General features: G+C 34.5%; 1 protein-coding gene across 12 annotated transcripts in view; it reads right to left on the minus strand.

Moving 5' to 3' along the window:
• Positions 1-17,830, minus strand: part of PTPRK (protein tyrosine phosphatase receptor type K) — a 618,756-nt gene that overhangs the window by 233,744 nt on the left and 367,182 nt on the right. For all 12 annotated transcript variants that reach the window (XM_027972455.2, XM_060419596.1, XM_060419594.1 and 9 more), the window contains exon 7: positions 8,914-9,207. In XM_027972455.2, the coding sequence (XP_027828256.1) occupies positions 8,914-9,207 (294 nt within the window). The remainder of the gene's footprint in view (positions 1-8,913; positions 9,208-17,830) is intronic.

Consider the following 17,830-nt stretch of genomic DNA (forward strand, 5'->3'; position numbering starts at 1 on the left):
TTACTTGGCTGAGACAATTAAAATGGACATCACTCAGTGATTTCTAGGCCATATCATATGCAGTGACAGCTGAATTTGCACATATCTTGCTTAGGATGACATGAAAGGCATGAATTTCTGCCCTTTGAAGTTCATTTTTTATTGGGTTCACATAATATAATGTTACTTACAATACTTGAGATTAAAATTCGCTCATTATCTTTCCTTTGATTATGCTTTTTTTCTCCTCTGTATGCGTGCCTGCCTATGTGTTCAGTCACTTCAGTCCTGTCCAGTTCTTTGTGACCCTATGGATTGTAGCCCACCAGACTCCTCAGTCCATGGGATTCTCTAGGCAAGAACCTCCAGGGGATTTTCCCAAGCCAGGGATCGAATCTGCTTCTCCTGAGTCTCCTGCGTTACAGGCAGATTCTTTACTGCTGACCACTGGGGAAGCCTGTAGTTTATACACAGGTTGGTGGAAATAGAAAAGGATGGGGAAATTATAGCAATTATTAGCTATAAGGCCGTATCTTGTATGAAGACATTGAAGATCAAAGTGTGAAATTCTAAGATGATGATATCATTTTTAGATTTTCTTAAAAATAAAGTTAAATTAGAAAATAATGAGATACACCTTTATAAAGCAATTTTTTCCATTTGCGATACTATATAGAATGACCAACACTCTTCAAAATTGGTAATTAAAGCTAGAATGATTCAAAATAAGTGAATTTCCAAAACAATAATCTGTACTCCTCCCCATAAAACATTCCCAAGGAAAATGTGGATATGTGGATGCAATTTTTTTGCCAAATCCTGATTTTAAAAATTTTACTTTTTATTCCAAAGAAAAAAAAATATAATTCAAAAAAGGAATTAAACAGACAGTGACAACTGAAGACAGAGAAATAAAATCAAGTTTAAAAGGAATAAAATCAAGAACCATTCTACCCACCAGTGTAACCATACTGGCACCACTGAAGACCAACATGATCCACAGTTTCTTAACTCTACCTGCACTGGTTTCTTCTTCAGACGTTCTTACCTTATTATCATTTGACATTATTAATACATTTTCATTTCTACTTTTACTTCCTAATATCAACTACAAGACCTAGGACCAGAGGGGATATCCAGGATATTTAATAGAACTAATGCTGTTACTCAAATCATTTCCACTTGTCAGCTTTATTGCATATTTAAAATTCAATAAAAACAAATGAAGTCAATAAAGAGTACTCAATGACACTGTTGACAGACTCAGCATGTAGTAAAGTACTGTGGATGAACTAAAAGAGGTCATTTTTACTGGTTACCAAATGCTTTCTAGCAACCAAATAAGTCAAAAGAAGACAATTTCAAGCTGCAAGCAACCCAACTCTATTTAGTTAATGACACAGCTAGAAGAAAATGTGCCATGAAGTGTATGTATAGTTAATGGTACATCCCATGCTTGAGAAGAACCAAGACGGGCAGTGGAAAAGAGGATTTCATATTTGTTCAACTTTCATCAGTCTTAGGCTGGGGGTTCCCAGCATTATAGACCATTAGCAGAGTTAACAGAAGTTGATTATATTATGTTAATCTCTCTCTCCCTTGAAATTTAGAGTAACATTTCTATAATCCATGAAACACAGAGAATCAAAAGCAACTACACAACAAATATTTTATAAGTTGAATTAGGAATGTGAATTATATTTTCAATATAATACCTTCATCTGTGCATATAGTTCCTTTGTGTTAATAGAACAGGAAAAAGAGAAGGCAAATTGTCCTTATGCTGACTACTGGCCTCACATTGTTTTATGCATTATTTCACAGTTAAGGAATTAGGGACAAGGCTAAGAGAAGTGTTAATCCAGCTGTGTTTAGAAAACAGTGATAGTGTTTTCAAAGGTATTGCTTAAGAAAAATTGTTTTGCGGTCAAAAATTAATCTTCTCATCTCTGGAGTTCCAAAGTGCTTTGTATTTTTATTATATCACTTAGTATGCTTTTATTGTCATTATGGTCCTAACACTAGACAGGCAATTCCTGAAGAGTAGGAATCCTGTCTTATTAATCCTGTATCTTTTGCATTCTTCAGTGTGGCTATGTGTGCAACTCTGACCTCAAAAAATTTATGAAATGAACAAATACACCATCAAATACACAATAGCTCTTGAATTTCTCTCTAATCCTTCAAAATTTTTCTCCTCTAAAATAATGTGTTATACCATGGATTCTGTACTGCTGCTGCTGCTAAGTAACTTCAGTCATGTCTGACTCTGTGCGACCCCATAGATGGCAGCCCACCAGGCTCCCCTGTCCCTGGGATTCTCCAGGCAAGAACACTGGAATGCGTTGCCATTTCCTTCTCCAGTGCAGGAAAGTGAAAAGTGAAAGTAAAGTCATTCAGTTATGTCTGACTCTTCGTGACCCCATGGACTGCAGCCTACCAGGCTCCTCCGCCCATGGGATTTTCCAGGCAAGAGTACTGGGGTGGTTGGCCCACATACTTGAAAAGTAAATCAAACAATTAAAGTAAGTTAGTTTTAAAATCCCTTTAGTGAAAAGAACTTTCTTGATTATTAGAAATGGCAATATTTTCTAGGAGTTTATAGATTTTTCATTTCTGATCTAAAATAAGAGAGACATACTGTAGAGCAGATTACTGCTGCTGCTAAGTTGCATCAGTCGTGTCCGACTCTGTACGACCCTGTAGACAGAAGCCCACCAGGCTCCTCTGTCCCTGGGATTCTCCAGGCAAGAATACTGGAGTAGGTTGCCATTTCCTTCTCCAATGCATGCATGCATATCAAGTTCACTTATGTTAAAAACCACATTTTATTTAGGATTACTCAATGAAATCTAGTTAATGATTTTTGAAAAATTAGATTTAAAACAACAGCCAAAGTAATTACAGTCAAAACTGCATTCATACTGTAAATACTTTAGCAGTCTTCAAGACATACAACTTTTTCACATATTTGAGCTCTGCATAAACAGGTACAAGATGAAAACTAGCATTTTCTCTGTGTGGCTATAGCTAAGGACTATGAATAAGGAAAACTGTGTACTAACCACTGAAAAGGGGACAGCTCCCTAGGTCTTCCTCCCCAATAAACTTACTCTCTCATTCTCAACCCTGCTTTTTTCTCTCTTACCCTAGATTATTACTAAGCCTACTTGATTTAAAAGGAACCTCACCATAGCTAAAATTGCCACCACTAGCAAACATCAAAATTTTTACATCTATCTGGAGGTCACATGATCCTCTATAGCTACATACAAGTTTGCTCAGTTTGTTTAGAGCAGATTACAGTCAGCATAATTAAGATTATAAGCATGTGTTCATGCTGCTTCTACTCCCAGTCTTTCCTAAGCTCTGACTCCTCTTCCAAGGAAATGAAATGATCTTTCTAAAAGCAAATCCAGTCGTGCCAGTCTGCTTCTTAAAAACAACAGAAGAGCAGTCTGGGTTATGTTAACGCTGGCCACATCCCACCCAGAGCTTCAATTCTACCACAGCGCAGAGTCAGCCAATGCTCCATCTATTTTCAGAACCCCCCAAAACTCAGCAGTGTTTATAACTGGGATAAATGTGGTTCCCCCATTTTTTTTTCTATTTTCTGCTTTAAAAACTCATAGTCAATTTTTAAGATCCAGCTTAAAAGCCATCCTTTCCTGGTGGCAGCTTCTCTAGAACACTTTCTTGAGAAGGAGGAAGAAATTCTTCCTCTAAACTCCTTTCACTTTGCATTTTACTCTTTGTTTATGGGGCTGTCCCTTGTGACTACTAGGCACTGAAGTGCAAGGAACTGCCTGTATAGCTTAGAAGACTTAGTATATAACCCAGTGTTGTTAACAAAGAAAAAAGCCAACAGAATTTTCTCTGAATAGATAAATGTCTTTCAAACAAATATTCCCTATAGAATCTGAAAAACAGTATCACTTATTACTCACTAAAAGAGAAAAAAAAATTTTTTTTAAGGGTTTTACCCTTTTAGATTTTTAAGAAAATGGAAAAAATGTTGTTTTCTATGACTTTTCTTATGGCTTTTTATCTTTGTATTATTTGATTTCAATAATAACCTTTTAAAATTCAAAAATAATAAAGAATTCATATAAAGATCATATATAAGAAATCAATAAATTTCAAAAAATTTTAAAACAAACGCTGACAAAAATATTTAATTGAAATAAAATAGTATGGCATCCTTATATTGATAAACCACACCAATTCTTACAGAGTTGTTTATTTAATTTAGTTTTTGTTTAACTGCAAGGCTGAGTTTCAGTGATGAATAGCTGTGACTGGTAACTATCTTTGACCACAGTAAACATCAATATATGGTTCCATTTTGCTGATGATACCACAGCCAAAAGGCCAAAATTTAATTCCATACTTTGCCGTTTCTGGTGTATGCCTGAGTATTGTTTTGTTTTGTTTTCTTCCATTTTGGACTTAGGAGAGAAAAAGCAGATTGAGTAAATGCTTACATTTAAAATACGACACACTCTTTTTTCACTGCTTCATAGATCTACATGTTTCAATGAAAACTGCCAAGACCACTGAACTTCAATATAAGAGTAGAGAGTAGCTTTCCCAACTGTGTAAATATATTACGTTATGGACACCCTGAACTCTTGACCTTCCCTATAAAGGAGATGCTTCTAAAATGTCAGTTAATCATAAAGCAGTGCCACAATGGGTTACCCAGAAGCAGAAGGCAATTTAAAAGAGCAATTTTAACATGCAATTGCCAAAACATGCAATGCAGACAATTTCTGATGATGGCATATTTTATTTCCATTTAATAAGAGAAAGAGAAAACTGTATTTTCTCAGCTTCTATACCAGATGGCATACCCAGGGGAAACAGACACACTGAAAAAACAAGTGTGCTTTCTTTGATTGTTCAGTGGAGGTTTTGAATTACTTCCCATTTAAGACAACTTCACATTTATACATTTTTTAAAATGTATAAAATGCTTGAAAAAGCACTATGTGAACAATAACATGGGTCAGGCTGTAAGCTAACAGTGAAGTAATCATACCCTCAGGCACAAAGAAGCATGAGGCAAGCTAGCCTAGCTGGCTACAGCCACCAGAGGCTGTAATTACCACCTCTCCTAACTTGAGTGACCCTGAAGCAGGTAATTGCACTTACCAAACGATTTTAATGTGCTTCAGAAGGAAAACAAAGAAATGCTTTGGTAACTAGGCAGAACATTTTCAGAAAAGGATAAAGTAAAACATATTTTACACTTCTTTACCTGTTTAAAATATTTCAAAGAGTGTATACTTGAGTGTTAAGCACACTAATCAAATGTGCTTTCAATAAAACTGAAATTGCAAATATTAAGCCATGTTTTCTCAAGGAATAATTCAGCCATGCAGATTCTATTTTATAAAAATGTACATCCCTCCCAGATACCATACTTTCATATATCCATGCTACATTCTTCTGAAAGGGGGGGAAAAAAGATGCCCATAGCAGGAGCAAGAGGGGAACGAATTCAGGTTTTCAAGTACCAGAAAATAAGTATGAGCCCCAGTTGCCCAGTTGGCTGAAGGTTAGACAAATCATTGCTTTTCACTTTGTTTTTCCTAAGTCTTACATTCACCAGGTACAAAACTGGGATAATAATATCCAAGTAATTATAAGACAATATCAGTCAATACTGAATTATGAAAATCTACACTTGCATTTAAAATATAAAATTTACTCATTAACACACATAAATAAAACTAACTCATTAACTTGCTGTAAAATTATTTATTGACAGATTTCTGCCAAGAAAAAAAATTAGTATTGCCAGAAGTAAAATTTAAAAGGCTTCACTACATTAAAATGGAGTTTTTAAGACAGTAAATATAAACTAATTACTCTCTGATAGGTATCTAGTAGTCAAGAATTGTTCCTCTGTGATAAACCAAAATAAAAAAATAAGAATTTCTGAGAGGCAGGAAGTCATCATCACCCTATTTGTTACTTATAAAAAATTCATGTGAAATTTATATCTGATATACACATAGAGGAAAAAAATTTATACTTATCTACAAGGCTTCTTGGTGGTCTAACCTGTAGAATGCATTAAAATAGCTATTTCAAAACAAAAATATTCAACCAGATGATACTAATGGTAAAACATTACCCTACAACATGACATTCGACTAGTATTTCTTAAAATGGAATGGTTTACAGAAACAATATTCAGAGTTTACACAATTTAATAGAATCAGATGAGAACCTCTCAAAAAGTTATCTTTGTCATCTCAAAGAGATTATTTTCCCAGATTATGAAGAATTTTTGTACTAAATATCAGAAATAGCATAGTCAGCATAAATAGTGTTCTGTTCTGTTACTATAAAACACCAGACTGAGGCCAGTGATGATACTCACGTGGAGAAAGGACTCTTGAAGAGGGGAAGTAGACGGACATATACTGACTCTGTATTTAGCTATGTGATGTTCATCAGTTATACCCAACTTCTGCTTTTCAGAGATTTAAAAGCTAATAGAACATCTAATTCCATAAGTTTCCCCTCTTTTGCTAATAAGAGAGCATGATTAGTAGACATTCCTATAAAACAGTAACCATAGTTTCTCTCCAGTCTACAATGTACTTGAAAATCTAGTCTGTAAGCATTTTTTACCATAAAAGCTACATCAAACACACCTATGAGAACATTAATAAATTAATAAAGATATGTGACAAAGACTCACCACATGTGAAAAATAGTTTCAAAAACAAATTTTACGGCTGGAAGTAAAACTGCAAATAAATGAGCTTCATATCATTTTATGCCACAGAACCCACAAATTAAATGTTTTTCAAATAACATATCAAAAAAAGACCAATACTATTTCAAAATGTCAAGACATTTATAAATTTGAAAGCAGCTATGAGCGTTATTCTTACTCTGTCCCCTCCCACAAAGATAAGGTTATTCTCAAAGTAAAATACCTCAAAGCACTTTACAGTCATATTTTTACTTATTTCAGCTCAATAGGCATTCTGAACATAAGCATTCAACAGGGATAAATCAATGCTCCTCAAAATGTTGTTTCCATCCACTTAATACAGCATAACTAGCCTCAAACACAATTTCATTTATTTTCAATTTCCATTGGCCTTCAGACCAATGACCAATTTCAAATAATTTCTAGGTTAAAAAATTATATTATATTAACAAGCCATTGTGTGGTACTGCTAATTTTTAAGGATCTAGTTTGGGAAAAAATAAGGCAGATGAGATATTTAAAAGAAAGAAGGTTCGGCCCAGAAGTCAAGAGGAAGCTCACTTGAACAGTAAATTAACATTTATTACTTTAGTTTGTATATACCTTGTAAGGATTAAATGTAAAGGGAGAGAAAGGCAATTTTATCAGAAGATATGTGTAGACAACCTCTCCAATAAAACAGACCCCACCATTCCTCATTTTATGTTACCACTGGATATTAATTTTGGAAGAGTGAGTCACTTCTCAATTTCCATATTACTTCCTTTTTAAATTATTCTCTGACTAGTTGAGGTTGTAGAGTCAACTTGCTTTTCCCCACAGGAAAGTCATCTACTACAATGAGAATAATTTGTCACATTACTTAAAATGAAAAGACTTTGCTGTACTAAAAATGTGAAAAGCAAATTGTGTGATTTAGGCTGAGCCTCAGAGACTTACCTAATGTCTTCAGGATTAAGCTATTTTCCAACCATAAGATAAACATATGACACAATCAGCAAGTTAGTAAACTCTCTATTGTCTAAATCTGAGACTAAAAATTCAGCAGTGAAGCTTCCTACTAGTGAGCATCTTTCAATAGTTTATAGGAAATATATAAATATGAATATATAAAACTTGAGTCAGAATATTTTTAGGGATGACAATACATTAGGTAATTGCATGAAGTTTACTTTAATGTTAGATCAGTACTCTTGGTGGATAGCCTCAGAATATTGTAACTGTTAAACAGATGTCAAAGAAACAAAAGACACATTACAGGCATTTACATTTTCATAGATCCCTATGGTCTTAGTTTTCAATTTTCAGAACCTAAATCTTTAAATGTTGAAGACATACAGACCTATGAATTAACTCTGCAGGTGTTTCAACATAATGATTGACAGAAAAAAAAATCTCTTTCAACTAAATTAAAAAACTAAACTATTTTCAATGATAAAACAATAAAATAGTATAATAAAAGTTTACTCAATAAATTAGACAATTAAACTTTTCAGTGGATTTAATAAATAGCTAATGATTTCTCTCATTATAACAATACATTGCAATAAGGAACAGGATGCATGTGTATATAGTACTTTTTATTTCACTTTTCATTATTTCTTAGTGTTTTCTCCATACGCTATTATTTTCACCACTCTGTTTTAGGCATGAGGAAGACAATACAAGCCTTAAAGACTTAAAGAAAAGCCCCTGTATTTTACAGCTGAGTTTCAAGCTGCTGCGTTAATCCCCAGCAGGATTTTCTGAATAGACTTTACTGAGGATTGACTCAAAGTAACTTTTCTTATGCATATTATCAGATACAGCCTCTGCACTGACCATAACAAAATTATCAAGAGAGACAATTTGCACATAGTAGAAAGGTACTCAATACTTGCTTGAACTGTGAAGGTTTTCTTTCTCAATAATACGTTCACTGGCATCAGTCAGAGATTTTGGGCTAAATACAGGAAAGCTGAGCAAAATTACCATGCAAGAAAAGACTGTAGATTCATAATAATAATAATAAAGAAACATTCACACTGCCTTTAAATCAGTCAAATTTATGACATAATTAAGGCTACAATTTACCAATACTCTGGAAATCTTAGAATAATATGACTAATCACGTAACAAATAATTAGAATTTTTAATATTGGAAGATTATGTCTTATGCTAGATTCCTTCACTAGGCCGAGTAGCCTGCTCTTCAGTCTTACCTGCACATTTGGTTCTGGTGATTAATGGAGGTCCTGGAAGCCCCGTTCCACCTTCACCTGGTCTTGTAAGTAGAACACGGATCTCATATTCAGTATCTGGATCCAAATGCCATAATTTATAAGTTGGCGCATTGACTGCATGGGTTTCTGTCCAGGACCCTGATGTCATTCGGTACTCCACTTCTTTCAGAATAATAGGACCATCGCCAATGATGGAATTGGCATTTAGCTGAATCAGCAAGTATGTAGGCCCAACGCCTAGTAGCTGAGGAGGAGCAATGGGTCTCGGTGGTTCTAGGAGAGACGGATGTACAATCTCATTAGCTAAAAACCCAAAAGACTATAACGCATAGATATACTTATATCTCTTGAAGTCTAAAGGCTTAAGGACTATTTTATTTAGGAGTTCACAATAAATATATAAAAGAAACCTGTGAATGAGTCATCTGGAAACTTTACTTTTAAAGAGCAAATACTTTCAAGATGGGATATGACCCTTTTACCACTTTTTTTTTTTTAAATTAAAAACATGCCTCTCTAGGAGATAAATTCGTAAAGACAGAGTAACCAAGGGAAATAAAAAGGAAATATTTAGAGACAGATAGCTCTGATTAACTACTAAACACAGTACACATTAACATTCTTGAGGAACTAAGATCTTCACAAATCTCCAAATTAATGAATACTGCTATAACTAATTATTTTGTTCATAAAATATGTCCAAATCATGTTTTTGTTCCTGCTGGGTTTTTTTGTTTGTTTGTTTTCTTTAACTTCTGCAGACTTCCTGCAGATGAAATGAAAAGAACGCATAGCAACATTGAACTCAGGAGCTGACGCCGAGTGATGACTTGTTTCCATATATCTATCTCTCAATATAATAAACTGAAATCGACAGCGAGGCAAAATCACAAATCATTATATATCACTGGCCTTTGGGAGGAGCATGTGATAAGGCAATGCATCAAATATTAAACTCAAATGTCAAAGGTACACTGCAATTTAATCTTGAGCATCTTAGAAAGAAACTTTGGGAAACAATATATCAGTTTTTGAACTTATGAATATGATAAATAATGAATTAGGGAACTATTTCCCCTTAACAACAATACAGGTGAAATTTGATACTGAACATTATGAAAGATCCCATAGCTTTAGCTCTATCCATATGAACTCTAATTAGCACATTGCGATCAGGTGGAAGCTTCTTTAAGTCTCAGAAAGAACACCTCTTGGGGACCCAAAAGACTTTAAGGGAAAGTGTTCATCTATTGTTTCAAAGGTGTTTGTTTTTTTTTTTTTTAAGTTAAAGCAAATTATATGAAGAAAAGCTATTTAATGTAACCACACACTCCTTCTTTTGGAGTCCACCCCTTCATCTCAAGGAGAAGATGCAGATAGAAACAAGAAAATACAGCTGATATTTTTTTAAACTGGATTTCCTATTTTAATGGTTATAATACAACACTGAAAAAAAAAAAAAACAGTATACTTCTGGTACAGTTTTCCAGTTGTAGCCCAGAATTTGCTTTTAAACTCCAATGTGTAGTTTCCACCTTATGAACCCTTGTCTTACAAACATCCCTAACATGAGGAATAAAACAAGCTGGACTAAATCTCTATACAGGTTAATTTTCAAGAATCTTCCTCCAAAATCCATATGACAACTATTTATTAAGTAATTACTAACTGCTAAGCTATTCTACACATTGGGTATTCATATAACATGGCAAGAGAGACATAATAAATCAACAAATTCGTCGTTTTAAATTGAGATTTATGTAGAAAATAGAAATTGAGAGTTATGTAGAAACTAGATACTGAGATTAAAAATATCAGATGTTGGAGGCAGAGGTACCTACTGAGAAACACTAGTTTTTTTTCTGCCCGAATGACTTGAAGAACATAAAGTCAGTCACATCAAGAATCATCATTACACAACAGCTTTCAAACTAGTTATCAGTAAAATCATATGAACTTGTGCCTCACTACTGCTCCTGTTTAAAGTGAAAATAAAGCTCAGATTAAGATTATTTATATGCTATATAAACTAGTATTGTAGTGTTAGTCACTTAGTCATGTCTGACTCTTTGCAACCCCATGGACTGTAGCCTGCCAGGCTCCTCTGTCCATGGAATTTTCCAGGCAAGAATACTGGAGCAGGTTGTCATTCTCTTCTCCAGGGGATCTTCCCAACACAGGAATTGAACCTGGCTCTCCTGCCTTGCAGGCAGATGCTTTACCGTCTGAGCCACCTGGAACCATGTGCTTTATAAACTGCTTACATTTAAAATGATTTCTATTTCTTATAGAAAGGTAGTTCTTAATATCTAATTTATAAATTTTAAGTACAAACTCTCTAATGGTTTGAAAATTCTTTTCAACAGCATATATTCAAAACTGGGTACAGGGTGAACTAATATTTACAATTTCACAGCTGAATTCCATTGAGAAGCTACAGAAGAAAAAGTCTAAATAATACCAAAATAGTTTAGAATATTCATGTTATCGGCTAAACAAAATAAAGCTGGACAATTCATACGATGAAATTTTAGCAACTAGTCTAACAACTTTTATATTTCAAGATTATAAAAGTTTTGGTAGACAGAGAGTTGATATATTTTCTAAATCTTAAACTAAAATGAAACTGAATAGAGAAATGAATGTAATAGAAAAAATGCAAATATCTTCCCAGACTATCTAAATGTTGCACATATTTTAAGAAGCAGTCTGTATTTTGCGAATAAACTGAGCTGGCTCATATCTGTAATGTTTGTTTTCATTCCAGATGGCTCATGTACTGACTAATTTAAGTAGGAAATGATACTAAATTCACAGCTTGCTGGGATTCTAACCCAGAGCAGCAATGCCTCACTCATATCACAGCTGAACAATAACCTGCAGAGGTCTGATATTTAACATGATGGAATAATTTGCTAAATTAATCATATATAACAAACATTGGGATTACTCTATAAATTTATGAGTAAGGTGAAACCTACCCTAATAAGTGTACATTGAATATAAAACCTCAACCATCACAACTCTGCACATTATTGTCATGGAAAATAAAGGCGAAAACAAAAGAGGAGAACAGAAGAGGAAAGCTATAGCAAAACATATTATTAGAAACAAGTGAAAAAGAAAAGCATATGTTTCTTCTATCATTTCTACCTTTAAAGAAATGACATGCACAAGAAGAGATCTAGTATTTAAAATGCATACACTATTAGCTGAGTAGACCTGCACACGTTATTATCATAATTTCTTCATTGGCACACTAGGCATAATTTTAAGAATTTTAAAAGTCTCTATATTCGATGCTGTTTTGCTTTGTTTTGTTTCTGCCAAGGAGCATATAAATTTTAAACCTGAAAATTAATATTCAACACTAGTGGTTTGTGTACATGAAGAACTGAGTTTGATGTAATCAGGTTCTTGGACCAAAGAGGGCCATAATTCACTCTGATCAGTTTTACATCTCACTTACTATGGTCAAGTCAACAAAAGGACAGTCCAGTAATCAAAGCACTAGCTCAAATTCAGAACTGTGGCAATATTCAGAGAGGCTTAAAAACATATACATTGATTAAGAACATGATTATAAGTGAAACCTAACATTAATGAGACTAATATACCAATATATATTAAATTTTATGTTGGAGGTAAAAATTTGCCTCATATTAGCATATGCATTTTGTTTTTAGCCCCTTGAGAACAAGTAGGCTTATTTATAAAATCTCTATTCATTTCAATAAATTATGCATGAATTTTAATCAGTTAGCAAATGAACAAGTAATTGTTCTGCAGAACAATATTAATATTCTTCATAACTTAATACACTATCAGACCCAGAGGTGTGGTGTGAATAAATCCCAATTGTACCCTAGGTATCAACTGAAGCGTGCAATCCCCAAAATACAAGATAAACTTTGCCGATGTTACCAATTTACTTTCAATTAATGACTTATATTCATTATTCTAGATCTAAACCTATTATAAAATTGCAATTATACATTCAAATTGCTTTATTTGTTTTCTTATTTCAAATAATTTTTAAAAGTGTCTTGGAATCACAGTAAGTCATTATCAAAGAATATTTTCATTCAATTATTCCTATTACAATGCTATTTACAAACAGACATGTCACTTATCAACACTGAGTTAATAAAGTGCAAAATCAGAAGTTGAAGCTATGAAGCCAGAAAAAGTCACTCAACAAAGTAAATATCAAAGCAAATGACACTTCTACATTTGTCCTTTCAAATAAATACATTAAACACCTCTCAATCCTATATCCTTCCACATTGTTTTGTTTACTTGTCAGAGAAGCCTTGATAAAAAGTATCTTGAGATAAGCCTTCTCATTATAGAAGCAGGCAATAAAAATGCCTTTGTCTCCTAAGATTGTTGTAACAAATTACCACAAAAGTGTGGGTTTAAAATGACTGAAATTTATTCTCTCATGATTCTGGAGGCCAGGTGTTACAAATCAGAATCACTGGGTCGGAATCAAGGTGGTGCCAGGACATACTTCCTCCAAAGGCTCTAGGGGAGAATCAGTACCTTGCCTTTTCTAGTATCTCCTAGCAGCTGGTATCCGCTGGCTTGTGGCCACATTACTCCAGTCTCTATTTCACAGTTCACACTGCCTTTTCCTCTTCTCTCTGAAGCCAAATCCCTCCAATCCTCTACTTATAAGGGATTTCCCAGGCAAGAATAATGGATTGCGTTGCCATTCCCTTCTCCAGGCAATCTTCCTGACCCAGGAATCGAACCCAGGTCTCCTGCATTGCAGGCAGATTCATTACCATCTGAGCCTCTAGGGAAGGTATTTGTGATTATATCCACATGCAGGGTACAAATGAATATACAAAATACTATCCCCATCTCAAGACTTTTGGCTTAACCACATCCCCAAAGACAGTTTTTCCAGATAAGGTAAAAGTCATTGTTGTTGCTCAGTCGCTCAGTAGTGTCCGACTCTGGACTGCAGCACATCAGTCCTTCACCATCTCTCAGAGTTTGCTCAAAGTAGTCATGGGTTCCATAGATTACGATCTTAGATTTTTGCTACCATTTTTCAGCCTATCACAGACATGGATTATGAACTCATCCTTACTCCTGGGAGACATCACGACTCTACCTTTGTTCTAGTTGGTAGGATGCTAGCAAAATAATTTTCCTTGGATTTTTCCTAGCTAGGTTCAGAACAGTCAAAATTATTTTTTTAAGAGGCAATAATTTATCCACACTGCTTTTTTCTTGCTATTTACTTTTTAAAGGAAATGAAAAAATAGAGGATGAAAATTATTACTGGAAACAGCTACAAGAGTCAATGTTCCCTTTCTATGTCTAAATTCCTATAAAAATACAATTAGAATATTTGCCTTGGAGTTATTTATTTTATTTGCCATCATTTGTTTACTTAAATGAACAAATCAATTCAAATCAACATTATTCTACTCCTTTATCATTCCTCTTATTAAAATTTTGACCCAGTTATAGTTTAAAAAGAAAATTTTACTAGTTCATGCTTCATTTTGTCTAATTTTCTTCCACATCAGCTATTAAATGCTCAAGTAAATGGAAAAGAACAAAAACAACAAAAGCAGGAAGAATAACATCAATATACAAAATAACTCAAGCTTTTATTTATCAGCTACCCTATGACAGTTTTAAATGATCTTAAATTATGCCTCAAAAGGACAACAATATAATTTAATGGTACTTGACTGTTTCAAGAAATTTGAAATAACACTGATGAACAGAAGATGGCCTTTCCTTCCATAAGAAATGGAAAGCAGGTTACAGATAATAAAAAGCATTGTTAGGGGGCATTTGATATCACATAAATGGCAACATAATTTGTCTCATTTTGTCCTAAGATATAAAAACATGAAGTAAACAGTTGGAAGTGTTTTGATGTATAAGATGTAACAAAGTTTCTCCTGCAGTCACACTTTATTAACTGTAATGCAAATAAATTTATGAGAAGACTAACAGTTCTTCCATGATTTTCACTCTTATCACTGATACCTCAGATTTCCAATCCTAACAAATTCCTTAGGCAGCTGAATACCTCTTGATTCACTCTTTGGACTACTATCTCATGATATTTGCCCATATCAATTATGTAGTCAGTAAATTCTATGAATCATTTTTTAGATAAATCACCATTTTAATTATGTTGACATATTTGTGCATTGAGAGTGTAAACTTTTATTTAATATGTTAAAATCCTTTTAAATCCAACAATCCAATGATAGATGTTTTCTTCAAATCCTATCATTCAGGTGGCTCATAAGCTTGAACTGGTCAAATAAAATTAATGCTCAGACATCACAAAGTTTGGATGCTGCTAAATATAAGGTTCCTATGCCAGTATCTAGACCGTGTATCAATCAAAATAGGTTGTTGTTACCTATTATCATCTCCATGGAAATTACACGTATGATAGGAAAAGGAGTGTGTCAAGGCTCTACATTGTCACCCTGTTTATTTAACTTATATGCAGAGTACATCCTGAGAAACACTGGGCTGGAGGAAGCACAAGCTGGAATCAAGATTGTGGGGAGAAATATCAATAACCTCAGATATGCAGATGACACCACCCTTATGGCAGAAAGTGAAGAAGAACTAAAGAGCCTCTTGATGAAAGTGAAAGAGGAGAGTGAAAAAGTTGGCTTAAAGCTCAACATTCAGAAAACGAAGATCATGGCATCCAGTCCCATCAGTTCATGGCAAATAGATGGGGAAACAGTGGAAACAATGGCTGACTTTATTTTTCTGGGCTCCCAAATCACTGCAGATAGTGATTGCAGCCATGAAATTAAAAGATGCTTACTCCTTGGAAGGAAAGTTATGACCAACCTAGACAGCATATTAAAAAGCAGAGACATTAGTTTGCCAACAAAGGTCCCTCAGGTCAAGACTGTGGTTTTTCCATACATTTATGGATCATGTATCGATGTGAGAGTTGGACTATAAAGAAAGCTGAGCACCAAAGAACTGATGCTTTTGAACTGTGGTGTTGGAGAAGACTTTTGAGAGTCCCTTGGACCACAAGGAGATCCAGTCAATCCATCCTAAAGGAAATCAGTCCTGAATATTCATTGGAAGGACTGATGAACCTGAAACTCTAATACTTTGGCCACCTGATGTGAAGAGCTGACTCATTAGAAAAGACCCTGATGCTGGGAAAGATTGAGAGCAAGAGGAGAAGGGGACAACAGAGGATGAAATGTTTGGATGGCATTACCGACTCAATGGACATGGGTTTGGGTAGACTCTGGGAGTTGGTGATGGACAGGGAGGCCTGGCGTGCTGCGATTCATGGGGTCACAAAGAGTTGGACACGACTGAGCAACTGAACTGAACTGAACTAAGGCTATGGAAAGAGCGTGTGCTATGCCCCACTGCCCACCCTTATAAAATTTCACATACACAAAAAATCCTGAGAAATGTGAAATAAACACCCATGATTTCACAGCTATAAGTAGGCAGAAATATTTTAGAATGAAAAAAAATGCCATTAAACAACAAAGCCCTTTTTAAATGATATACATATATTCATTTTTACTATGTATTTTTTAATCATCATTACTGATATCTATCTAAACAAGACTTTCTTCATTCTCCCCTCAGCGGTTTTTCACTAACAGTAATTGTTCTAATGATTGCGGAGTGTTACTTGCTTTGAATTGGCTAGAGCCAAGATTACTTGACCATGAAATTCGCAGGATAGTCCCACAAAATGAAAAATCCTCCAGCCCAAAATACTACAGGCTCCCCTAGAGAAACACTACAATGTGAAAAATAATTCCCCCTCACAAACCCAGGGGTTATACTTACCTAAAATTACATCATTTATATTTACATTGTTTTGTTCCTGGTGGTTCAGATGGTAAAGAATCCACCTGAAATGCAGGAGAACCAGGTTCATTCTCTGGGTTGGGAAGAACCCCTGGAGAAGGAAACCCACTCCAGTATTCTTGCCTGGAGAAAACCATGGATAGAGGGGCCTAGTGGGCTACCATCTATGGGGTCATAAAGAGTGGGACATGACTGAGTGATGAATCACACACACATATTTACATTTCTCAAAAGAGTACTGGAGCAGTAATTTGAAGAGGGTGCAAACAGTAAACATGTGATCATTTATTCACACAGGCTTGGCCATTGTCGATGAGGCACAGTTAAATGGGCGCGTGAGTATGCACCTTACTCATTAACAACGGAACTGACAGTTTTGGAAAACCGTATATCAAGAAGTAAAAATGTGTGAACAGACTAAAGTAATCCCACTTCTGGAAATTTAATGTAAAGAGACAATTAAACCTATATCTAAAGAGCAAAAAATTAAGCAATCAAAATATTCTACAATAGGTAAATGATGACATAAATTATGGTATTTCAGCAGCATTCCATCATATTCTTCAAGAACACAAGTTGTGAAGATTATACAAGCGTCAGGTGACATTTGAATGTTTAGTTTATTGAAGCTTTCATTTTAAAAGGTAAAAACTATATCCCTATTAATTAAAGAAAGAGACAGAGAAAAGAAAACCACTAACCACTACTACAATAAGGAAATATACCAAATAGCTAATAACAGTGATTAGGGAACTATGAGACCACAAGTGGTCTTGCTCTTTCTTTTTTCTCTATTTTCCAATAAACTTTGTAACATGCTCACCAAACTTTTTCACTGTTACATTCTCAGTCTCTGTTGCAGTGCCTAAGTTCAGTAATTTGCTACAGAATGAGTGGTTGACTTAACACCTTGAAAAAAAAGTCATCCATGTCACTGTAAGAAAAAATTATCCACATAAATTCTGTCTATTCCATACCAGAAGACACACACTGCCACTTCAGTGTCAGAACCATAATTTGGAGTTGGCAATAGTAAAACTTT

The sequence above is a fragment of the Ovis aries genome, chromosome 8 (genome assembly GCF_016772045.2).
Source record: "Ovis aries strain OAR_USU_Benz2616 breed Rambouillet chromosome 8, ARS-UI_Ramb_v3.0, whole genome shotgun sequence".
NCBI classification, from domain to species: Eukaryota; Metazoa; Chordata; class Mammalia; order Artiodactyla; family Bovidae; genus Ovis; species Ovis aries.